This window comes from Gracilinanus agilis, chromosome 2 (assembly GCF_016433145.1).
Source record: "Gracilinanus agilis isolate LMUSP501 chromosome 2, AgileGrace, whole genome shotgun sequence".
Taxonomy (NCBI): domain Eukaryota; kingdom Metazoa; phylum Chordata; class Mammalia; order Didelphimorphia; family Didelphidae; genus Gracilinanus; species Gracilinanus agilis.
The window spans coordinates 391,812,414-391,838,282 of NC_058131.1; the positions used below are offsets into that span (position 1 = coordinate 391,812,414).

Here is a 25,869-nt window from a genome sequence, read left to right on the forward strand (position 1 = left end):
GCAGTTTCTGACGGCTGCTGCTCAAAAACTATTCATTTGTTAAGATAATATTTGTAAAGTGCTTAGCACAGTGTGTGGGCACCCTATTGGTACTTAAAAATGCTTATTGATTTATTACTGATTGATTATATTATTTCTCCCGTCCTGGTAACCTCTCTCACAAACTTGCTCCCCTGGTCAGGCTCTGATCCCAGCACCAATGGCTATTTTGAAATTTTCTCCTTAATTCCTTTTTTGGTCCAGACCTGTGAATTCGTAGGTATACGGAATACTCTAGGAGAAAAATTCCTTTTTATCCACGCAGATAGGGGGCTACTCTTAGACTTATGTAAATTCCAATCTTGATTAGGAGTCTTATTAGCTGCATACTTCGGTAAAGTAATTTCTCCACTCTGGGACTCAAGAGTCCTCCTCTGCAAAATGGGAATAATAACGTAAAAAGAAACATTTATTTCAGAGATTTATTGTGAACAAATTTTTTTTGTAGACATTAAAACATTATTCAATAGGGGTTTTTCGGTTAGGTGTAATAATCACAATTCCTTTCCCACACTCGTAACATTAGGTTTTAAAGATGTTATTTCACTTCTGCTTCCGGTGGGAATGTACGGAGGAACTGGTTTAGGCACGGAGGCAGCCATCTTGAAAAAGGGTCTTGATGGCGCGCCCTTTGGACGCCGTCATTTTGAATCACTTCTCTTCCTCTTCCCGTATGACGTTATAAAACAATTCCTCCAAATTATTTAAGTTTCACTCTTTCCCAATGTCCAGCTAATAATTTAAGTCCCTTAGGGTGTACGTTTTACTTTTCTCTTCAGGAAATGCGAAGTAATAGACTCTTCCGTTCACTTCCTGTGCATTGACATACAACTTCCGGGTGATCCGAGATGACACCGGACCCCGTGACTCTCTGCTTTCCCTTTCCGGTCTTGGCAGCCCGAGTGAAGAAGCAGGTAAGTGGCTGCGGCCTCCGTACCATCGGTCCCCATCCTTGGACTCGGAACCTCGGGAGGTCCCAGGGGGTTCTCAGAGGAGAAGTTAGGGATGTTCCCGCTCATCGCCGTTTCTTTTTGTTTGGGAAGGAGGGTGAGGGGTTCAGGGATGGGCGAAGAAGGGGGGTTCGGAGGCCCGGGGAGGAGCGCGAACGGGGGTGGGGCCTGGCGGCCGGAGCGGAGTAGAGGTCTCCTCTTGCGAACGGGGTTTGGAGGACGCGGGCTCCTGGCTGGGAGACCGTCTGGACTATGAGTTTGTGGGGAACGACGGGGTTCGGGCCGGGGGTGGGGGTGGGGGCGGCCGCCCAGTACAGTCCTTCCCCTGCTCTTTTCTAGCACGGATTTAGTCCTGTTCAGTAACACGTGGAAAAGACCAAAATGTTAGCGTTAGAAGCAATCTTAAAAATCGGAGTCTAACTTCTTTTTAGGGTTGCGCGTTTGTGTGTATTTTTACATTAGATACACTGTTACTCTCGCTTCAGGAGAGGTCTTGCAACAAAGTAAAACTATTAATGCGGTGATCCCGTACGAAATGTGCACTGCTTAAAGCCGTAGCAAGCCCCTTCCTTCCCCTGTTTTTAAAATTCAGACATCTATTTTCCCTCCCGACCCTATAAAAAAAGAAAAAATTTTAACAACTCATGGTCAGACCAAACAAATTCCCACTATGGTCGTGTGCAGAAATTGTCTCTGGATTATCTTCTAGAGTCATGATCATTGTATCGACTGCAGCTTTCAAAGTTTTTACAGCTTTGATGATAGTGCATAACTTGTTTTCCTGGTTCTGCTCATTTCATTCCTTTTTTTTTTTTAAACCTGTACTTTCTGTCTTTAAAGTCAATACTGTATATTGGTTTTAAGGCAGAAGAGAGGTGAGGTAAGGGGTAGGCAGTGGGGGTCAAGTGACTTAACCTGTGGTCACAGCTAGGAAATGTTGAGGCTAGGTTTGAACCTAGGACTTGTAGTCTCTAGGCCCGGCTCTATCCATGGAGCCACCAAACTGCCCCTTCATATCATTCTTTAAAGTGTCTCAAAATTGTTGGTTTTATAGTATAATACCACAAATTGTTCAGCTTTTGCTTATTTTGTTATGTATCAGTTCACCTAAGACTTTGTGTGTCTTTTGGAAATCTTTTTTTTTTTTTCATTTCTTGTCTGGCTTCATATACCACATCTTTTCAGCCATTCCTTGATTGATGGACATCCATTAGTCTTAAGATTTCTGTCACTTCAGAAAGCCGCTATAAATTTTTGTCCATAAAAGACCTTTTTCTCTTTTATTATTATTTTTTGCACATAACCTAGCACTGATTATAGTATAGTGATTTTTTTGTGTGTGTGTGTGTCAAATTCCAAATTGTTTCCCAGATTCACCAGTAGGGCAGCAATGTGCATATTTACTTATGGCCCTTTCAACATTGTTTATTTTCCCTTTTTGTCATATTTGCCACTCTAGAAAGGTATTATATGGAGGATCTGTTTCTATCAACTATCAGTGATTAAGGACTGAACCTCTCTAAGCCCTACAAAGTTCCTACATTTGAAATACAAAGATAATATTTGTACTACTTACCTCAGAGGGATGTAATGAGGAAAGCACTTTTTAAACTTTCCAGTGCTGTCTTAAGTAGTGGCAGCTATTATTTTTTCCCCTGGGAGTTTAGATACCAACAATTATGGGTGGTTTGGGTGTAGTGTACTAGGCCTTTTTAGATAAGCTGTTCTGCCACTGCTAAATGGCAAAATTAGTTGCATGCTGGTGAAACTTTGGGGTTTGGAGGAAAATGATTCCCTAGATACATTTTAAGAGGAAAGCTAAAGGGAGAAAAGCATTCATTTTGGATTCAGAAGGTCAAAATTACCTGTCAGTTGCATATTTGGGTAAGTCACTGGATTTGTAGGCCTTTGCTTCCATCTATAAAATTAGGGGGAGTAGACTGGAAGATCTCTTAGGTCTTCTCCAACTCTTTAATGAACCTATCTGCAGAGGAATTTCTAGGCTGGGACATATAGAAGATGATTAAAACAGTTTCTCCTTTGGAGAGCTCCCAATCACTTTTATATTATGCTTTATGTACTTTAAATCCCTTTGAAGGGAGGCAGGCTTAGAAATGGGACTGAGTTTAATATTTTTTCTTCTACATCCCACTTCTTGAAATTTAACTCATGTAAGTCAACCAAAATCTTCTTTTCTGTACTAGTTTTCCTGGTCCAATTTTGTGAATTGCAATCTGGAAGTTATCTAAACATGTTATAGAGAATGTAAGCTTATTGAAGGCAAGAACTGCTGCTTCATTGCTCTCTCCTACCTGTCCTATAGTGGATCATAGCTCAGTTGTTAATGACCTGTGAATCTTGGGCAAGTCACATTTTCCTTTGGGTCTCAGTCTCCCTAGTTGTAAAATTGAGGTCTCAAAGGTATTATCTAGGCCTCATATTATCACTGTGTAATTCCCCCTCCCCCCCTTTTTTTACTACTGCTTATGCTTCATTTTTCTGGAGGAAGGGACTACAAATTAAATTTTTCCCCCAAAATGATATTTTACATCTAGATGAAATGGCTTTGTAAAGCATTTCACCAGCAACCCAATAGGTGACATCTATTTTATTAATGTTTCATAATAGTTCACATTTAATATTTCTTTCCTAACAAACCAGATAGATAATGGACACTGGAAATCACACAGAGACAGACTAGTGACATCCAAGACTCAAACTTGGGTCTTATAGTTTCTAGTCTAGGATTATTTTAACTATTCCACACTGCCTGACTCAGGCACTTGTGTGCTTCCTGTATGAAGTCTGGTTTAAAATGAGCATTTTAAAATTTCTTGGCCTATAAGCTTTTCTAAACCACAACCTGCTTTCTTTTTTAGCATGTAGTTTTAATGCACATGCCTCCGTGTGGTATGTTTTTGAAACATGTGAAAATGTTTGGCTCATTTACTCTAGTTCTAGGGTGTGGGGAATCTTATAAATTGTGTAGTCTGTGAAACTATAAACACAAAAATGGCCTGTGTTTTCCATATGTAAATGTTTTTTCTTTTGCTCAGAAATGGCACCTCGCAAGGGGAAGGAAAAGAAGGAAGAACAGGTCATCAGCCTTGGACCTCAGGTTGCAGAGGGAGAAAATGTGTTTGGTGTCTGCCATATCTTTGCTTCTTTCAACGATACCTTTGTCCATGTGACTGATCTCTCTGGCAAGTGAGTATCTGAATAAAGGTCCCAGGAATAATCTTGGCTGTCTGTTTCCCACTTTACATGAAACGGTAAGTTTCTATTTTGATTAATGATTTATGGCATCTTTGCAGAGAAACCATCTGCCGAGTGACTGGTGGGATGAAGGTCAAGGCTGACAGAGATGAATCTTCTCCCTATGCTGCTATGTTGGCCGCTCAGGACGTTGCCCAGAGATGTAAAGAACTAGGCATCACTGCCCTTCACATCAAACTTCGGGCCACAGGAGGAAATCGGTATGTGTTGTTCTCTGGTATCTTTAGTGAGGTGGTGTGGTCTCATGGAAAGGAGATCAGTCATCTTGGAAATCAAAAAGCTATCATACCACACCCAGTCATAGTCTGATCTTTCCTTTTAGTCCACTGTGACTTGTTTGACACTAAAGGAAGTAAGAAAAAGAGCTAGGAGTCAAACTTTGGTCCCTTGGCTTTGGGTTTGTTTTCTGTACCACAGTATAGGGGAAATGTCATCTTTTCTTAAGCTTCCATTGGATCAAACCTTTGTAGTTACTGTGCCTAGACAATCTTGTATAGTGCCTAAGTTCCACATTTTGTGGTCTCTAGAACTGTGTTGGAGATGCCGCCAGTATGGTTATTACTAAGGAAGCATATGCTTAGAGTCTTTTAAAATGTATATTAAGAGAGAACACCAGTCCTGGGAATGATGGACTGAATACCCAGAATGGAGAGAAATCCTCGATGGAAGAGGTTTTCATTCTTCCTTTAGACCTTCTGGAAAGCTCATCCAGCACTATCCTGGAAGCCTGTGAAAAGGGTCTCTCAGGCAGGTGTGCTTGGGCCTACTTGGCAGGGAAATCTCTAGCTTCCTTAGGTGCTTTCTTTCTAGCCACAGACCTCACTACCTTCACACCTTTAAAGGTTTGCCTATCAGTTCTCCATTAGGATGGTGGTAGATGGGGAGATTCAGCACTTAGATGACTCAGTGACTGTCAAAGCTTGTCTAGCTTGGTGTATGTATCTTTAGCTCCTTTCATATTTTGCCTCAGAATTTTGTGTCACTTCCATGCCAACCTAAGGCATCAGAGTAATGCTGGTAGAAGAAAGATCACTCATCTTGTGAAATTAGATAGGGGTTTTGAGTTTTTCTGGTCACTTTTACAGCCAGTGGGCTTTGTTACTCCTGTTTTACTGGTGGTAGATTAACAATATGCTAGAGACAATGAAACTTTTAGTTATAAAACCCTGAACACTCCCATTTTCTCATCCATAAGATAGAGATCACAGCCCCCATGTTCAACAGCCTTTCCCATTTCACAGGTTTGTTGTGAGGGTCAAATGAGAAAATGTATATAAGGTCCTTCATAACCATGAAATGTTCTGTAATATGTAAGAGGGAAAATTTAGGGTATTTTATAGATATATATTTAAAGTGTGGTCAGGAATCAACGATTCAGGTTGATTCCGTAATTAAATCAGACCCAAGTCAGCACCGGGTTGAGGAGTTTATTTACAATCTGGTAGGCAAAAAGTAGGAATAAAGAGAAAGGGAGAGGCTAAATAAATGAAGCTGTAAGCCACAAGGCCCAACAGCCAGATAGGCAGAGTTTGGAAGCGGCCCGGTCAGGCCAAGGAAGTCAGCCTAACTTACCCATGTGACAATACAGAGTGTAAGCTGTCTGTGGTCTCAGGAGCTCCTTCAGCACTGAGTTCAAACTGGAACTGCCTCCACAGGAAGTGAGTAACATACTTAAAGAGATAGTGTCCTTCATCACTTTCTGTGGGTCCACCTCTAATTCAAATGGACAAATGGCAGCCTCTACACTGATTTAGACTGCCCAAAGGGCAGTCCCTTGTTCTAGATTTGCTGCTCATTGTCACGTGTGGGTAAGGTGAGGATTACATCATTTCCACGCCTAGGATGGACAGATTTTTGACTATGAATGGGCTCAAGCTAATTCCATTTACACAAATATAATGTGCACAATTGGAGCCCATGGTGAGGAGTAGGTGTTTTAAGTTCAAACTTTTAGCTCCACCAGGTCAAGGATTTTTTTTAATGATTTGATGACTTTTCTCAGGACTAAGACACCTGGCCCTGGTGCTCAGTCAGCCCTGAGAGCCCTGGCACGTTCTGGAATGAAGATTGGGCGGATTGGTGAGTTAATTCCTTTCTTGCTGCTTAAGTAGAATTCCAAAGAACTTGAGGTCCAAAGTTGACTAGACTAGGTACCTGCATGTCCTGTCCAATGCTAGATTTAATGTTGAAGGTGCTTCTTTTTGATCGGACAATCCTTACCCCTTTTCTCAGCAGGGTTCTCTTTTGCCTGATTTTATTGTAGTTTTCCTAGGTCTGTTCTCTACTCTATTATAGAACCCATTTTAGAGAGTTCTTAAGGTCTCTTACACCTCTAATATTCTGTGATTATGTATATTTGAAAACTTCCAAGTATTATCAGGTCACAGGAACATGATTTTTCTTTTCCTTTGTACAGAGGATGTCACTCCCATCCCCTCTGACAGCACTCGCAGAAAGGGTGGTCGCCGTGGTCGCCGTCTGTGAACCTTGTTTGCTGGATTATTTTTGTCAATAAAGATATCACAATGATCTGTTTGCCTTTGGTGTTCTCAAATGGTAAATTCTCTCTGGTGCTGTCTACTTTGATGTGTGTACCCTGTTTTGTCTCACAGGGGTTCTGTTTGTGGCCTAGGGCCCATGTTCAAGTCATTAGGGAAGGAGGCTTAACAGTAATATTAAATGTAAAGGCAAAGAAAGAACTGACCGGTCAGGATTATTTGACTGAAATCAGTGCTTCTTGTTAGATTGTTAATTCCTAAATTATATTCTACATTGTTGACCATTGTAATCTGAGGGTTGTTCTTAATGTTGCCCAGTGTTTTATACACCAATGATGGAATAGAATAGGATCCTATTTATTGTGATTGTGGTAACTTTTGTTTACTCTTGACCTCAATTGCCCCATCTCTGAGTGAGTATTGGATTTAAGTGATCCATAAAGTACTTAAAACTATTAAGCTTTGGTTATAAGAGATGAAATGAGTCATAATCCTTGAAACACAAGAGAAATGTTATATTTTTTTGATGTTCTTTCTATTTAAAAATGCCTTTATTGTTTTGGAAACAACATTTGGGAGAGACCACACTCCAGAGAAGCATAATAAGCAAACTTTATTCTTTCAGTGTTCTTCTAGTTATATCTTCTTACCTTTGTCCCTTAGCTCTAAAAGTAGAGAATGAGGTTCAAGGGGAAGTGAAGGAGAGGGGTTGCTTTCAGCTTGCTTGACTGCAGGGAGGAAGGCCAATTTGGTCTGGCAGTCCTGGCTACTTGATGATGGTAGCATGAGGATGAGTTTTGCACTACTGATGTTCCAGAACTTGGTCAATAAAAGTTGGTGTTTATATATTATTGGTAATGCATCCAAATGGAGCAGACTCAGATTCTGCTTTTTCCAATTTTAGGAGAAGGTCACAGTCTGAGGTGGGGCAAAGAAGGAAGAAATGCCACTTCTGGAGCTCATTCTGAGGGAAAAAAAACAAAACTACCTTTTAGTTTTCTTAGTGTCCCCAATTCATGAATTGTGGTAGGCATTAATAAATCCTTATTGAGTGGTTAGAGAGCCAAACCCACAGTGGTCTAATCCTCACCTGGGTCAATTAGCTTTGTTTTCCCACAGAAGAAAGGAAGTCTTAAGGATGGCAAGGAAGAGAAGGTCACAATAGGAAACTATCCAGAATGAGACCCAGGTTGGCCACATAAATGCACATATATAGGTGCAACTCCTAAGGTGACCTTGGTATTTTAAAACGAGCAGGTACATTTGATCTCATAGGTAGTATTGGAATTTGGCTCTGGAAACAGATTGACAAAGGTCAAAATAGCAGTAACTAGTGATTACATAGCACTTAGAGGGTTTTCAAAAGACATGCCTTTTCATTTGATGAAAGAATCCCAGCAGGTTGGCAGTTATCCCCATTTTATACATGGGGGAACAGGAAGCTCAGTTATTTCCTCATGATCACATAATGTGAGAGACAGAATTTGGATACAGGTCTCTGCTGACACCAATTCTAATGTTCTTGGCTCTCATTTTATGCCTCTAAAGATGAGAAAATTCAGGAGTTAGTTGAGTAGTTGGCCAAGGACCGACCCTTGTGGTTGTGGAAGCAGTCAAGTTCTGGAGTCTTGACTTTTTATTGTACACCCCACCAGTAAACATTTGTCATGCATGCTACATCCCTCTCCCCATGCAGGTGTGATTTATAAACTGCATGCATGGCCTCTGTCTATACATTATACAATGAAGATGTTAAAGGATGGGATAGACAGCTTTTTAAAAAACTTGACCTGTCTTAAAATCAATACTATGTTTTGGTTTCAAGGCAGAAGAGTGGTAAGGCTAGGAGGTGCCCCTCTTCCCCACCTTACGGGAGTGGGGATGTGGGGAAGCCCTCCCATTGGGCTACTGGGCAGAGGGGCAGGTGATGAGAAGAATGTCCTCAGGTACATGTGGAGAGGAGCAGCTAAAACTGCTGGGGTGAAAGCAGCAGTTTGGATGCCCACAGAGAGGACTCTTGAGTTCCCCCTTTAGGATGCATGCCATAGGTTCACCACTACAAGGCTAGGCAATGGGGTTAAGTGACTTGCCCAGGGTCACACAGCTAGGAAGTATCTGTGGTCAGATAGGAACCCAGGACCTGACTCCAGATCAGGGGCTCTTATCTACTGAGTCACTTAGTTTCCCCAATCATTTTTTAAAATCATGATTTAAAGGAGGTAGCTAGGTGGCCCTGTGGATAGAGCCCTAGGCCTGGAATCAGGAAGTGCTGGGTTCAGATCTGGCCTCAGGCACTTATTAGTTCCGGGACCCTGGATAAGTCACTTAACCCCCATTGCCTAGTCCTTACTGCTCTTCTGCCTTGGAACCAATACACTATTGATTCTAAGAAGGTATAGGTTAAATAAATAAATCGTGATTTAATACTGACTGATTTTTGAAGGTCTGGTTCTGAATTTCTGTATTTCTTTTGAGTAGTTCCCATAACTGAAAAAGATGCTTCTCAAAGATAGTGTATGGCTGTGAGAAGTCATAGTACCTTTTTTCAATTTCATCCTCCAATTGCAAGAATTTTGGCTTTGTTAACCTCCAATCCCTATCTCGGTGTCAGCTAGTAGCAGCAATATCAAATATCCATGGTTCCTGATGTTAATTCTTAAAATTTAACTGGAATATTATTTATGCAATTTTAGGTTTTCAAATCTATATAATCTTAAGTCTTCACAATAACCCGTGAAGTTGGTAGTATTCCCATTATACAAATGAGGAAACAGGCCCAGAGAAGTTAGGGCACTTGCTCTCCATCTGAGCAAGCTTATAAAATAGGATTTGAATTCAGAACTAATGCCAGCACCATCCACTGTATAACCAAAATGCATTTTTTGCCCCATTTCTAACAAAGGGTTTAAAAAACTGCAACTGGAAGACTTTTAAGTAGGTTAGAAAATTCTTTTTCCAAATGTCTCAGGTGTGCAGATATCAAAGTAAGCAATATTTTGAAAGTTATTTAGCACAGTGCCTATCCCATAGTAGACCCTTAATAAAATATTTGTTCCCTTCATCCTCTAATTATTTCTAGGTGGCACATTCTCTTTGATAACAAGCTTTGGGGTGTTGCTTATCATGTTAGTAAACTATCATTAGCTGATATTTCAGAAGTACAATATGCACTTAGGGTAAGATTTATTATTGGATGTATGAAAGAGTAAATATCTTTTAAATGATCTTTATTGTTTTGAGGGGAGTGCTTGGCCATTAGATCTTGTTAGATCTTGCCATTCATTTTACCTTTGAAATTTGGCTGACTTGAAACAAAATGTCAGCTTTGCCATCTTCTGGTTTACTTGCATTCACATTAGTATCTTCAATCTACAATTTCTTTGCAGGAATCTTTTAAATCACTCATTTTGTAAGAGCTAGTTAATTTTGTTAAGGCTATAGAATAGCAATAGAATCTGAACATTCACATAAAACAACAATATTTAGTAATACACTGAAAAGGAATAAACAAATGGGCAGCTAAGTGGATCAGTGGGCAGCACCAGGCTTGGGATCTAGAGGACCTGGTTTCAGATCTGGCCTCAGATACTTCCTAGCTATGGGACCCTGGGCAAGTCACTTAACCTTGTTTGCCTAGCCCTTGCCCTTCGGTCTTAGAGTTGTTACTAGGACAGAAGTAAGGGTTAAAAGAAAACCAAAGAATGAACAAGTGATGGCACAACTGTCAACCTCTCCCTCTGTGTTATAGAACTCATCCTCTTCCCTCTGATAGGTTGTGTGGGATATAGGGACGAAATGAACTACAGGAGTATGAGCCAAATGAATGCTCCAATCAATGTCAATCCATATATTAATAATACAATTTTATTTTTTAGGTGATATAAAATATGTTCTTATTTCCTTTCTGCACCCCTATGGATCATCTTGTACATTTAACACAATGTGCTTATTCAAGTCCTTGGGATGCATGTACTCTGCTTTGGAGACCACTGCTAGAGGTCTCCCTCCAGAAGGCAAAGAAATGAGAAATTTGGGAAACATCACCAGCCTGGTATAGAGGAATGACAGTAGTTATTTGGGAGTTGAGGAGGAGAAGAATGGGCTGGAAGGGGAGGACAGCTTGTACTGATGACTCTAGGCCAAAAGCAATTTGAAGAAATTCTTGTTTTAATGATAACTTCACTGGTCTAAATAGTGAGAGGAAGTGACTGTATCTGATTCAATTAAATGCAGCCTAATCACTATCTTTTTCTTCCTTCCTTCCTTCCTTCCTTCCTTCCTTCCTTCCTTCCTTCCTTCCCTCCCTCCCTCTTCCTCTCTCACCTTCCCCAAATAGAAGCTTTCCCTTCCCCAAACATTTCTTTAATACTAAATATGTGAGTTGGATCAGCCATAGGTAGACAGACCTGGCCTCAAATCCCACCTCTGAATTGAATCAAACAACCACACCCAACCATGAACAGATCACTTTACACCTCAGTGGCTGCCCAATCAAGTCCTAAAGCTCCCAATTGCAAATGGATGGCCAGGCTCCATTTCTGGGGGAAATGTTTTCACAGTGGGAAGCACTTCTCTACACTGTTGAAAGCCAAGTTTGGAACTTCCCAAAAGTGCAAAGGCCACAGTTCTTCATATATCACGTTGTAGTCTAATTAGGTTCCTAGGATTATGGACTGAACAAGCTGGAGAGACTTCAGACTTCTCAAGTTTCCCTTCCTATTTGACAGATAAAGAAACTGGTGACTTGTCTAAAGCCAATCAGGTAGAAAATCCTGGAGCTAAGATTTAAACACTGTATCTTCTGGCTGCAAATCAAATACTCTTTGTACAATAAATTGAAACATTTAAAAAAGTCTTCTTGGTGACTTTTATCTGTACTTGACAATTATTTCAACCCTAACTCCTCCAGGATGAATCATCCCTTGTGACTAGGAAAAACAATTCATTAAAAGCATCTGATTCAGAAAAAGGCATACTCCATTGTGTCCAGGTAGNCCCTCATCTTCTGCCTAGAATTGTGACTGTGTACTGGTTCCAAGGCAGAAGAGCTAGGCAATGGGGGTTAAGTGATTTGCCCAAGTTCTGCCAACCAATATTCCTTAAGTCTACTACTGTGCTAGGCACTAGGAAAGCATGAATGAATTACAAAGCATTTAATAGGTGCCAACACTGTTAAGTGCTGAGGTTACACATACAGAAACAGAGTCAGTTCCTGCCCTGAAGGAATTTATATTCTGGCGAGTAAATTGCTTAACCTGGTGCTTGGGAGCCAGGGGGGGGATCATTTGGTTTGGAAAATAAGGGCTTGATTAGTGGAGTCTTAGATCAATTTCATTAAAGTTCCAGAAATGGAAAGGGGAGCGTGGGCAGGGCTGTACCAGCAGCTGGGGAGAAAATGGATAAGGAAGGAAGCACCAATCATCCTAGAAGATGCCTCAGAAGAGCGGGTGGGAGGCCCAGGCAAGAAACGGTTAAGTACTGCTGCCTTGCTTCTTTTCTGGCCTGGGTGGCTTGGCATCTGGTGAGGAAATTGCAGGGGTGCTGAGTTAGATTTTAGGCAGAGCCAGGCCCTAGCTAGAGTGGGTGATTAAGGCAACAAACTGCCCATCATAGCTGCCTGCTCCTAAGCCAGGAGTTCCAGGAATGAACTGGGGGCACAGAGAAGTCCACTCCATCAAGGGGCAAAACCTACACAAATAGAAATATGCCATTTCCCACTATGGAAGTAGGAGGGAAAAGAAAGCATTTAAAAATGGGGGAACTTGAAGAATGGGAAGCTCTTCCTTTTCCCATTTGAGAATGTGTCAGAAAGAAGAAAATAGGATATAATTTGATAGATGTAGTCTATAGGCATTTAGACATAGGCAATGCCTTATTTTTGGAGATTGGATTTCAGTTTTCCGCAAAAGGCAAGAGAGATTCCAGGGGCCTAAAATTCTGCAGAAGTCAGCCCAGGAAGCATAGGAAACTTTCAGGAAAGAAATTCTAAAGACACAATTCCCATGAGGTAGAGAAGGAGAGTTATCTAAAGAGACTGTGACTCTGAAGAAAACTCATTAACTCAGGTTTTCAAAAGACAAATGAAGGTGACAGAAGCAAGGACAGGAAATAGAGAAGAGATACAACAGTAGTTAGGTGGTCAGTGAGTGCAGAGAGCTGTCATTTGGAAGTTCAAATCTGGTCTCAGCTGTGTGATCCTGAGCAAGTCACCTCAGTTTCCTCATCTGTAAGATGGGAGTAATAATAGTAATAATAATGATATAGTAGTACATAATAGTAATAAAAGTAGTAATAATAATAGTAATAATAAACTTCAACTATTGTGAGGGTAAAATGAGATAAAATTTGTAAGGTGCTTTGCAAACCTTAAAAAAATTAGTTATTGGGGCAGCTGGGTAACTCAGTGGATTGAGAGCCAGGCCTAGTGATGGGAGGTCCTGGGTTCAAATGTGACACCTCAGATACTTCCCAGCTGTGTGACCCTGGGCAAGTCACTTGACCCCCATTGCCTACCCTTACCACTCTTCTGCCTTGGAGCCAATATACAATATTGACTCCAAGACAGAAGGTAAGAGTTTTAAATAAAAATTAGTTATATATAAATGTTAGCTATTGGCATCAGCTAGCTAGGTGGTACAGCAGATAGAGTGCCAGGCTAGGAGTTAGACTTTTTGAGTTCAAATCTGTGACCTTTTGCCTCAGTTTCCTCATCTATAAAATGAGCTGGAGAGGGAAATGGTAAACTACTCCAGTATCTGCCAAGAAAAAATTCCCAAATGGGGATAAAGAGTCAGAAGTGACTGAAAAACAACTAAGCAATAGCTATCAGGTCCTCTAATAGTGTTAAAGGCAAAAATGAGCTGAAATAGGGGCAGCTGGGTGGCTCAGTGGATTGAGTCTGGCCCAGAGATGAGAGTTCCTGGGTTCAAATATGGCCTCAAACATGTGACCCTGGGCAAGTCACTTAACCCCTATTACCTAGCCCTTTTCGGCTCTTCTGCCTTAGAACCAATGCACAGTAGTGATTCTAAATTCTAATATGGAAGATAAAGGGTTTAAAAAATTTTTTTTTAATGAGCTGAAGTTAAGGCTGATAAAATGTTTTTTGGTTTTATTGATGTTAGGGGCAAGAAGAAAACCACAGAAGGCATAGGGCTCCTGCTTGGCAGGATAATACATGACAATGAAAAGGAAGAACTAAGCTTATTTTGCTTCTGTTTTTCAAGGGGAAATGTTCTCTGAACTGGGAAGGAGTGAATAAAGATGCTTAGCTGGAAACTGAAAAATGCAGTGAACACGTAAGTTCATGGAAGGTCCACATGAATCACATCTGAGGGACTGAAATATCTGGTGGATGGCTAGGTGGCTGTTGGTGAGAGGTACCACAGGACTAGGAAAGGCAGACATTGCCTCCATCTTCAAAACAGGGAAGTGTGAAATCTGCAAACTCTGTACCAGCGAGCTCGATTTCAGTTCCTGGCAAAATCTTAGCATATATTATTGAAGGGATGGTTTCCCAATATCCAAAAAAGGAAGCAGCCCTCACTACCGAAGTGACTCTATCAAGAATAGGTCTCCTACGTCACATTAAACTTTTCTGAGGCAGGGGAGGGGAGCCAAGTTGGTAGATCAAGGGAACACGGTAGACATGGGCACGTAAGATTTCAGTCAAGTTTCCAATAGATGATTCAGAACTTGTTGAAAGACTAAACCCAAAAAGATGTTGATGCTGACTTGAAGGAAGTGTTCTGTCTGCCCTGGGCCCTACACTGTTTGATATTTTATTAGTGACTTAGATGAAGGCATAGGTCACATGCTTGCCTAATCTGTAGAGGATAACGATCAATTATATAACAACATAAAAATATAATTAATTAATAAAATTAGTAATGATAACATTTCTATAGTGCTTACTATGAGCCAAGCGCTTTACAAATATCTCATTGGATCCTCACAACAACCCTGGGAAGAAGGTGCTATTATTATCATCCCCATTTTACAGATGAGGAAACTGGGACAGAAATGAAATGATTTACCCAGGGTTACCCAGTTAGTAAGTGTCTGAAGCTGGATTTGAACTCAGGTTATCCTGAATCTGGGCTCAGGGCTCTACCCACTGTACCACATAGCTAGAGGATAAAAAGCTAGGAAGGATAACTAATACACTAGAGGACAAGAACCCCAAAAAAAAAAAAATCTAGACAGGCTATAAGGAGAGATTAAATCTGAGAAAACTAAAAAGATTAAACATAAATGTAATATTCTCCACTCAGGTTTAGATATTCAGCCTCACAAGTGCAGGATAGTAAGGGAGACCCTGCTGGACCACAGTTCCTAACAAAGACATCTGGGGGGGGGTGGGTTTAGTGGGCTGCAAGGTCAAAAAGTATCAATGGTGGCAATCAAGAAGCCAACCTTCTTGACCATCTTGAGGAAGGCAGAGTGCTTAGAATGAGGAAGACGATGCTTTTGCTTTACTCTGTCTCGATCACACCATGTCTGAAGGTTCTGGGGATCACATTAGGAAGGACATTTAAAAAGCCGGAATACCCGGAAAAGAGAGGACCAGGAAGATAGAGTGCCTCATCAGAACTCACTGAAAGAAGAAGGGATGTCGGGGCAGCCAGCTGGCTCACTGAGAGGTCTCATGTCTGGAGTGGGGAGGATTTGGGTGCAGATCTGACCTCAGACACTTTTTTAGCTGAGTGACCTTGGGAAATTACCTAGTCTTTACTGCTCTTCTACCTTGGAACCAATATCTAGTATTGATTCTAAGAAAGAAGGTAAGGGTTTAAAAAAAAATGGAGGATGCTTAGCCTGGGTAAGACTTAGAGGGAGACATGAAAGCCATCTTCATATATGTGAAGGGTTGTCATATTGGAAAGGGACTAGATTTGTTCCATTTGGACCTAAAGGGAAGAGGCATGACCAATGAGCAGCAGCTGAAGAGAGGCAGATTTAGGTCTGATATCAGTGAAAATTTCCTAGTAATAACATCTGTGTGGTATGGGCTGCCTCAGAAGGTAAAGGATTCTTTGTAAATGGTGGCTTCCAAATAGCTCATGGGTCATAGATTTGGAAGCAGAAGCATCCATAAGAACTTCTAGTCCAACCCTTTTCTTTTAAAATCTTTTTATCTGATTTTTATTGATGCATTTTGTTTCCATGGCATTCTAATTTCCAGATATAGTCATTCTCCCCACTTCTTCAGCAAGTAATTCCTTGTAACAAAGAATAGAAAAAAGAAGAAAAATAGTTCAACAAAAGTAAACAAAACATCCAAGGTGTCTGACAGCAAATGCAGTAATGGTCCCCCACCTTCGAAATGAAGAGAGAGAAGGAAATGCATTTTCTCAATTCTTCTCTGGGGCTGTTTGTTCATTATAATTATGAATCATCCAGTTTTTAGAGGGGTTTTTTTTTTGTTCTTTCCATTATTGTATTCATGTAAATTGTTTTCCTGGTTCTGTTTACTTCATTGTTCATCTAAGTCTTTCCATATTTCTCTGAATTCTTCATATTTGTTCCTTCTTATGCTGCAGATACATCCCACTATATTCATACATCATAATTTGTTTAGCCATTCCCCAGTGAATGGGCAACTACATTACTTTCAGTTTTTGGCTACTGTAAAAAAGTGCTGCTATGAATCTCTTGGTGTATATAGCGTCTTTCTGCCTTTGACCTCTGTGAGAAAAACGCCTAGCAGTGGAACATCTGGGTCAAAGGCTTTTTAAATTTTTACACATAATAGGAAATTATTCATCTTAAGAGTTACCTTTTTTTTTACCCTTGTACTTCGGTGTATTGTCTCATAGGTGGAAGATTGGTAAGGGTGGGCAATGGGGGTCAAGTGACTTGCCTAGGGTCACACAGCTGGGAAGTGGCTGAGGCCGGGTTTGAACCCAGGACCTCCTGTCTCTAGGCCTGGCTCTCACTCCACTGAGCTACCCAGCTGCCCCCAAGAGTTACCTTTTTTAACGAAGGGATGCCCTTCAATTGGGGAATGGCTAAACAAATTGTGGTATATGCTGGTGATGGAATACTATTGTGCTCAAAGGAATAATAAACTGGAGGAATTCCATGTGAACTGGAAAGACCTCCAGGAATTGATGCAGAGTGAAAGGAGCAGAGCCAGAAGAACATTGTACACAGAGACTGATACACTGTGGTAAAATCGAATGTAATGGACTTCTGTACTAGCAGCAATGCAATGACCCAGGACAGTTCTGAGGGATTTAGGGAAAAGAATGCTACCCACATTCAGAGGAAAAACTGCAGGAGTAGAAACACAGAAGAAAAACAACTGCTTGAACACATGGGTTGATGCGGACATGGTTGGGGATGTGACACTAAATGACCACATCAATGCAACTATCAATAATATGGAAATAAGTCTTGATTGATCACACATGTTAAAACCAGTGGAAATGCATGTTGGATATGGGGGGGGTGAAGGGGGGTGAAGGGGAAATTAAAAACAAGAATCATGTGACCGTGGAAAATGTTTCTAAAAAAATAAAATATTAAAAAATTTTAAAAGTTACCTTTTTTTGAGTAATAATTGCAAATTGCTTTCAAGAATCATTAGATTAATCCACAGCTCCAACAACAATGTATAGTGTGTCCATATTTCTGTAGCCCTTTCAGCATTGAATATTTCCATATTTTTCATTTTGCTGGATATGAGGTAGAGAGAGATTCAAATTCAGGTTCCCAGATGTCAAATTCAGTGCCCTTTCCACTTTAACAGAGTGGATGACCACTAGGCTTGGACTAGATGGATTCTGAAATTCTGTGCTCAGAACCTCCATGTGTGGCCTGATCAGTTTCTTATTAGTGTAAGTGCCTTAAGGGAAGCTGAGAGGACTCTTCTTCCATTCCATCCCCAGCCCATGTTTGGCAGGGAAAGTGGCCACATTCCAAGGATTGATTACTGGCTTTCTGGGGCAAGAGCAGACTGGCTTGAAGAAGGAAGGAGAAAGAAACCTTAGAAAAAGGGATATGAATGAAGAATTAAAGTTACTATGAAGATATAAAACACGTTGGACTTCAGAGGGCTTGGTAGTGTGACCACAGAAGAATATTTACTCTTTGGGTGATAGTAGAGCTCTGTAGCCAATAAAAGTTTGAAGGGCAGAGAAATGTTATGGGAAACAGCTGGATGGAATAATACCTGCATGCATCATGGGGAAGAAGAGGTTAGAAAGGAATTATAAGCTTTGCCTTTCCTTCTGCTTGTGCGTCTGTTTTCCCATGGGCTCCTGCTTTAGGGGTACTGTGCCTGCCTAGGCTAGTTCAGTGGACATGACCTATATGGAAGTGATTCTCTCCCTGTCTCTGTCTGTCTCATTCTCTCTCTCTCTCTCTCTCTCACACACACACACACACACACAGAGAATTCTGGTCCCTAATTCCATGAATCTAAGGAGGGACCTCAGGTTATCTTGTCTGTCTTTCTACCCCATGCAGGGATTCTGACTGTGCCCCTGCTTGAACACTCCTAGTGACAGGAACCTCATTTCTTTGCAAGGAAGGCCATTCAATGATTAGATATTTATAATTGAGAGAGAATTCTTTCTTGTATTAAATCTATAGTTGCTTCTATAATTTCCATCCACTGGTCCTAATTTTGCCCTAAGGGCCCACATAGAACAAATCTGCACTCTTTTCCTTGTGACATTCGTTCAATATTTGAAGACAGCTGTAATATTCTCTTCAGTTTTTTCTTCTTCAGGCTAAATAGCCTGGAGAAGAGAACAGCTCCTTTGGGGGAAAAAAAGAAAAAGACCTATCTGTATAAAAATAGCCATAGCAGCATTTTTTTTTGTTTTGTTTTAATAAGAGCAAAAAACTGAAAAGAACCCATATGGCCAACAATTAGAGAGGAGCTGAACAAACCATAATATACAAATGCTATGAAATTTTATTTCACCCTAAGAAATGGCAAATACAAAGGATGCAGAGAAATAAGGGAAGATGTCTAGAAAGTAATAGTAAGCAGAATCAGAGCCATCTACATATGAAGAGGATGGCAAAAAATGACAGCAAAAAATGGTGACTGCAGCACAATCCAAAACACAAAGAGAGATTAGAAGGAGAGCCAGGGGCAAACAGAATTGGTTTTTGGTTGTCATTTTGATAACACTAATAAAATGTCTTTTTTTAAAAAGCAATGAGGGGAGAAAAATGGTGCCTTTAATAATTTCTCATTGGAACCTAGTTTCTGTATTCTCCCTACTTTGAATAGATTCCAGTTTGTCAGTGTCTTTCCAAAATTGTGATTCCTGGGAAGAAAATACTCCAGATGGACTGCCTAACCTCCAGACTGATTCCTTAACCTTGGCTACTGGCTCACAAATGCGTGCCATTAGTTAGGAGGGGAGTGGAAAGAGAGTGAGTGGTTCAGGAAATCCCATCTCCATTACTATAAACACAAGTCAGGGCGATAGTCCAGACGGCAGTTTGTTATTTAACTATGAACCACTTCCCCTCCTCCCAACCAAATGCAAAAAATCCTTGAGGACCTTCTCTTCTTGGAGAGGGGTTAAAGAGACTTCCCCAGCCTGGCTTTGTGGAACCGTAGGGAAGTCACGATTCCCTGTCTATAAAATGGAGGCTTGTGGTTTCTTCCTAAGGCTGTTGGATGGCAGGCTGAGTTCAGCTCCATCCTAGGACTTGGGAGGGTGGGGGATAGGGTTAGAGAAAGGCCCTTCCCCATTCCATGCACAGTAATGTTTAAAGATCTGAATGTGTACTGTTGGAGAAACCAGCCAGGACACGGGACATGAGCCACACTTTGAGGTTAGAGAAATGGTTCCAAGCTTTCACAGAGCAACTGAGCATAGTTCCTCCAATGAACTTTGCAAATATTTAAGCTCCTACCTTGGACAAAGCACCAGTGCCCCAAAGACAAAAATGGGAGAATCTGTGTTCTCCAGAAGATTACAATGGATTTTGGACACAGAGTTAACAGAAGGCTGAAGGGAAGCAAGGGGCCGCTTCCCCCCTCTTTTTTAACTCATGCAAAACCCACTTCCATATTGGTCAGTGTTGGAAGAGCACACTCAGACTCCCCAAATAAAACCATAAATACACTGATGTGAAAGGTGACTCCACAGATCTTTCTCTGGAGGTGGAGAGCATTCTCTATCATAAGTCTTTCAGGATTGTTCCAGATCATTGCATTGCTGAGAGTAGCCAAGTTTTTAGATAACATCATCCAGTATTGCTATTACTGTGTACAATGTTCTCCCAGTTCCACTTATTTCTCTTTGCATTAGTTCCTGCAGATCTTTCCAGCTTTTTCTGAAATCATGTCATTTCTTAAAGCACAATAGTATTCCATAACCAACATGTACCACAATTTGTTTAGCCATACCCCAATTGATGGACCTCAAGGGGCTACTTTTTGCCCCTTGGCAGCAACCTGCCCAGGTAAGAGTTGTTCGGTCATGTCTGATTCTGAGTGACCCCATTTGGGGTTTTCTTGGCAGATATACTAGAGGGGTTTGTTATTTCCTTCTCCAGCTCATTTTGCAGATGAGGAAACTGAGGCAAACAGGGCTAAGTGGTCACATAGCTATTAAATGTTGGAGGCTGGTTTTGAACTCAAGAAGATGAATTTCTGACTTCAGGCTTCATGCTCTATCCACTTGACCACGTAGCTGTCCCTAGTTAGGGGTTACCGAGGAACTAATTTAGACTCCTAGTGCTCACAGATCTTCCAGAACCAAAAGAATCAGAAGAATCTAAATTAGTTACTTAAAACCAGCAGAAGGAGATTGGAGAGGTAGAAAGAACCCATTTCTTAAAATTGAAGATCCAAGGACCAGATAAATTCTGGTGACTTTAGGTTTCTTTCTTTCTTTCTTTTTCAAGGTAACAAAGGCCAGTGGCTAATCTTTTTTTTTTTTTTCTTTCAATATATTCACTTTATTCTTTTTCTTTTTAAGTTTTTATTTTGAATATTTCCCCATAGTTACATATTCCAGTGGCTAATCTTCTAATCTGTACAATAGCAAGCTACTTCACATGTTGTGCTCCACCACTCACACAACACTTTTTAGGCCCCTCAGTCCCAAGAGACAGCATTGCTGGAGACAGCAGGAAGAGCCGGAGGGCTATTTTTTCACTTCCTGCACTTGAGTTTCTTGACTCAAGCCAGTGAGGTACCAATGATGGAAAGAAGGTGAGAGCTGAGCTCAGCTCACTTCATGTCCTTATCCTCTTCAGTCATAGCTGATGTATCAGTGGCCAGGCCAGTATCAATGGTTTTACCACCATCCCTCAGGGTCAAACATTGGCCTTTCTTCAAGATCATGGGTTGTCTTAAGATTAAGTTTAGTCTCAGGTCTTCTCTAGGCATGGCCATTTCCTTCTCTGGTGGTAGAAGGACCCAGGAGGCCATAGTCCATGTAAGGGAGAACATGACAGACATGAAGCGTGACACAGATGGTTTGTGGTGGCCATTTTCCTCCTTGCTGAGATTGTAAACCTGAGCCTCAACCTTCTGATGGGTTGGAATGGAGCCTGTTAGCCATCACCATGCCCCATTGAACATCCTCCCTCTTCAGCCCCCGAATTAATGCACCAAGATTATCCCCAGCCTCAGCTCATTCCAGACTGAGGAAATATTTCAATTCCTGTGACCAGAGCAAAAATTCTTGCTGTGACACAGGAATTCACATTCATCTTCCTTCTCCACAGTTCCTTTTTCCAGAGTCTCTGTCACCGCTGTGCCTCGGCCAGGGATGGAGTAAAGAGACTCCACCAGCAGCAGCTAGGGCTTCTCTAGATCCCAAGCAGCACAGGACCATGAGTGTCCACAGCATCCAACAGTTTCATTATGGCATTTACCCGAACTCTGGCTGCCGCAGAACCAGCCATGACAGGCATCTTCTCCTCATCAAAGCCAAACACGGTGAGCAGCTCCCTTATTCTCTACTAGTTCCAACATCTCATTGTCCCAGACAGCATCTGCCTTGTTCACAAACACTCTCAAGTGCTCCACACCAATCTGTTTGGCAAGCCCCCTTGTCTGAGGCCTGGGACCACCATCAGCTGCCACCACCAGGATGTAGCCATCCAGTGGGGCTGCGCCAGTAATCAAATTTTTTTTTTAAAACCCTTAACCTTCCATCTTGGAGTCAATACTGTGTATTGGCTCCAAGGCAGAAGAGTGGTAGGCAATGGGGGTCAAGTGACTTGCCCAGGGTCACAGAACTGGGAAGTGTCTGAGGCCAGATTTGAATCCAGGACCTCCCATCTCTAGGCCTGACTCTCAATCCACTGAGCCACCCAGCTGCCCCCAGTAATCATGTTCTTGATGTGGTCAGCATGGCTATAGCGTTGAGTGGCTGTACTAGATTCTACGTGGGCTACGTGGATGGTAATACCCCTGGCTCGTTCTTCTGGAGCATTGTGGATCTCCTTCTTCTTAAACTTGGCCCCACCACCCTCTGCCAAAATCTTGGTGATTGTTGCTGTCAGCGTAGTCTTGCCAGGATCCATGTGGCCAATTGTGCCACCATTAGGATGGGGTTTGTCTCTCACATAAGTCTTCTTGGCCTCAACAGCAAGGCTCCGCAAAATCAGGGGAAGGGAAGGCTTCTTTTGCCCCGGCTTAGAAAGTTGGGTCCGTTTCAAAAACTTGTGTTTTTCAGAGCTTCAGGTAGCTCTGAAAAATGGCGGGCCCAGGCTGTGCACGTAACAATGGCTGTGGCCATCACGATGAGGAGTGGGGACAGGAGGAGAAGGGAGGGGATAATGGAAGCAGTGGAGGGAAGGGAGTGACAGAGAGGAGAGGGCTCATCTTGGGTTTCTAAGTCAATGTAGCTCTCCTTCCCAGAGGAGCTTTTAAAGTTGGGCTGCCATCTTGTAATGCCAAGTAGGCAATTTCCCCAACCAAGACACAGAAGTCAATGTAGCACAGTTGAAAGAACAGTAGATTTCAAGTTCCAGCACCTGGCTTGAAGTCCTAGCTGCATTACTTACTATTGGGGTGACCCTACGCAAATAATTGGAAATCGTTAGACCTTAGTTTCCTAGATGACTTCTAAGATCTCTTTCAGCTCTAGAATCAGTCCTTTCTGCATGCCCACCATCAATTCCCTTTTCCTCTCCAGGCCTGTGTATTCCTCTGTAAAATGAGGAGAAGGGCTATATTATCTGCAAGCTTGCTCGAGCTCTACATTCTATGAATTTTTAGAATCCAGAGCTAGAAGGGACCATGTAGCATTGGCTGTCAGAGCTGAAAGGATTCCTGGAACAGAGAATGATAGAGATGGACAGACAGACTTAGCAGACAGACTATCAGAGCTGGAAAGAACCTTAGAACAAAATGTCAGAATTAGAAGAAGCCTATAGAAGAATGTTAGTCAATAAACACTTAAAGTATTTATTTAAACCCCTTTCTTCTAAAAACAACCACTTGACCACATGGGTCGATGGGGATATGATTGGGGATGTAGACTCTAAAAGATCACTCTAGTGCAAATATCAATAATATGGAAATAGGTCTTGATCAATGACATGTAAAACCCAGTTGAATTGCTCATTGGCTAAGGGAGGGGGAAGAGAGGAGGGGAGGGAAAAAATATGAATCATGTAACCATGGAAAAATATTCTAAATCAATTAATTAAATAAAATTTTCAAATAAAAAAATTAAAATGAAAATGAAACAAATAAACCCTTATCTTCTATCTTAGAATCTATATGGCGTGTTGGTTCCAGGATAGAAGAGAGATAAAGGCTAGGCAATGGGAGTTAAATGACTTGCCCAGGATCATGTAGCTAGGGAGTATCTGAATCCAGATTTGAACACAGGACCTTCCATCCCTAAACCTGACTCTCTATCCACTGAGCCCTTCAATAAACATTTATTAAGCACTTTACAATGTGCTAAATATCAGAGATGGAAGGAACCTTAGAGATGCCCTGGGCCAAATCCTTCATTTTCAAAGGAGGAAACTGAGGTGTTGAGACGATTGACTCATGGTCACATTAGCCTCTTTTTGTCCCACTAATCTCAGAGTGGGGGGACCCAAAGATAGTCCCTTCTGCTGAATTAGAGCTATCTCTGAAAGCAGGAATAGTCTTGGTTTTTCCTTGTCTCTACTTTTTCCCTAATAGTTCAAAGAGCTCTCTCGTGATCAAGGTCTGCCTAGAAGCAAGTGATGCTGCCTGCTCAGCCAATGGGACGGCAGGACTCCCCACCTGAACCAAGAACTCTCCCTCCTCCTTGTCCACCCAAGTGGGAGAAGGTTGCCAAGAACTGAGTTGGGTATTTCCAACTTGGGCTTTCACTTCCACTAAATGGGTGGGTTGGTCTTTCCCCTGAACGAATCAAATTTCTCTTCAGTATCAATTTGAAGGGCTGGGCTGGGCGTATCAGGTCAGAACACCCAGAACAGCCGAGGAGGTCAGACTAGCAGCAGGTGAAGACTCTCTGAGGGGCAAAGCAGACACCATGGAGGACCAGCGAGACCTCATCTCCAACCACGAGCAGCAGCCCATGCTCGGAGGAAGCACAGCATCCCAACGGTAACAGAGATTTAAAAAAGAAAAAACTATAATCTTCCTTCATAGAACCTCAGAGTAGGAAGGGACAGAGCAAATCTAGTCCAATATGAAATAGCTACCTATATAGGCATAGATAGAAGGAGACACAGACAGACAGATGAACAGACAGACACAGACAGACAGACAGAATTTTCTCCTCATCAATGGGAGTTCAAGGCAACCAGAGCCATCTAAGAGAAGGTGAGGTGCTCCCAACTGGGAGGCAAACAGATGATTTTCTTTTAAGGTTTTCTTCTTTCCTTTCTCTTTTTGAAGTCTCCTCTTCTGGGGAGCAGTTTGGGTTGGTGGGTCATAAGGATAATAGATTTGGAGCTGGGAAGGGTCAGGATACTTGGCTAGTTTGATCTTTTTATTCTACAGGTGAAGTATTAAGTAGCCTTGCCAGGATTCACATCCCATCCCATTTATTGTTCCTTTCACTGCCTCCTCAGTTAGTAGTGCATCCTTAGGGGCAGCTAGGTGGCTTAGTGGATAGAGCACCAGGTCTGGCATCAGGAGGTCCTGGGTTCAAATATGATCTCAGACACTCTCTGTGGAGCAAGCCCCAATTGCCTAGCCCTGATTGCTCTTCTGCCTTGGAAATAACACACTGTATTGATTTTAAGACAGAAGGTAAGGCTGAAAAAAAAAAAAGAAAAAAAAAGGTAATGCAGCATTACTGAATGTGCCTGGGTGTAATACCAATAGCTCACATTTCTATAGCAATTTCAGGTTTATAAATTGCTTTCTTACTTTACAGGTTTCTATTTGGGAAAGCTTTGACTCTCCTCTTTCTCTATCACTGCTTCCATCTTCTGCCTAACTCCATTCGGAGTCTCGGGGATCCCCACTTCCTAACCCCACTCCTGACTCCCTCAGAGGTTTTTTTTTGGCCCAAACCCCAGGGACCTGGTCTTTATCTAGGGACTTCTTGTTAGGGGACTTCCTCACAGCGCCTTGTTGTGGCTGCCCGAGGGAGGAATGAGCGTCCATTCCAAAACTGCATCCCTAGAGAAGCCCAGCCAGCACCTTCCTCTTTCCCCTCTCCTGTGCCTTCCTTTGCATCCTCAGGCCAGCTTCCCCTGGGGCTTCCCCCTCCTAATTCTGGCTATAATCCTTAGGTTCTGGCCTCTTTCATCCTTCCCACCCTACCAAAATGGCCTTGTCCTTGTTTCTTGTCAGGAGATGGATGGAGGGGACAGAACTACCCCTCCCCAAGCCCTGCGAAGGAGCCCCTTTTGGACAGTGACCACAAATCCTTGGAGTGTTTGTGAACTAGCCAATCAGGGAGTCGGAGATGATGACGTCAGCTGTAGCCAGGCAGATGGGGGTTTGAAGAGGCCTTAAAGATTGGTGTCCGTCCATTCTAGCTCAATAGATGACCGACTTTCCTCTTATATGTATCCAACCTCAAACCATCTTTAGCTCTCTTTAATCTACCAACTGCTAAAGTTTTTTTTCTTTCTTTCTTTCTTTCTTTCTTTCTTTCTTTCTTTCTTTCTTTCTTTCTTTCTTTCTTTCTTTCTTTCTTTCTTTCTTTCTT

General features: G+C 41.9%; 2 protein-coding genes and 1 pseudogene across 2 annotated transcripts in view; 2 read left to right on the top strand and 1 right to left on the bottom strand.

Annotated features, from left to right (window-relative positions):
- Positions 1-920: 920 nt before the first annotated feature.
- On the top strand, positions 921-6,794 carry RPS14 (ribosomal protein S14). Its single transcript, XM_044664498.1, has 5 exons — positions 921-953; positions 4,046-4,196; positions 4,304-4,465; positions 6,268-6,344; positions 6,682-6,794. Exons 2-5 carry the CDS (start codon positions 4,048-4,050, stop codon positions 6,747-6,749), a joined length of 456 nt encoding a protein of 151 aa, XP_044520433.1. The 5' UTR covers positions 921-953; positions 4,046-4,047; the 3' UTR covers positions 6,750-6,794.
- A 13,929-nt stretch (positions 6,795-20,723) lies between these two features.
- LOC123233820 lies at positions 20,724-22,491 on the bottom strand (annotated as a pseudogene).
- A 1,642-nt stretch (positions 22,492-24,133) lies between these two features.
- CD74 (CD74 molecule) overlaps positions 24,134-25,869 on the top strand; it is a 13,307-nt gene continuing 11,571 nt past the window's right edge. Inside the window, exon 1 of the mRNA XM_044664496.1 lies at positions 24,134-24,308. Coding sequence (XP_044520431.1) covers positions 24,235-24,308 — 74 coding nt within the window. The 5' untranslated portion in view covers positions 24,134-24,234. The remainder of the gene's footprint in view (positions 24,309-25,869) is intronic.

Bases quoted from the DNA above. Each gene is read 5' to 3' on its own strand.
- RPS14 (XM_044664498.1), top strand. From the start codon at position 4,048: ATGGCACCTCGCAAGGGGAAGGAAAAGAAGGAAGAACAGGTCATCAGC. The intron at 4,466-6,267 runs GTATGTGTTGTT...GACTTTTCTCAG, and splicing joins CGGGCCACAGGAGGAAATCG to GACTAAGACACCTGGCCCTG. The intron at 6,345-6,681 runs GTGAGTTAATTC...TCCTTTGTACAG, and splicing joins AATGAAGATTGGGCGGATTG to AGGATGTCACTCCCATCCCC.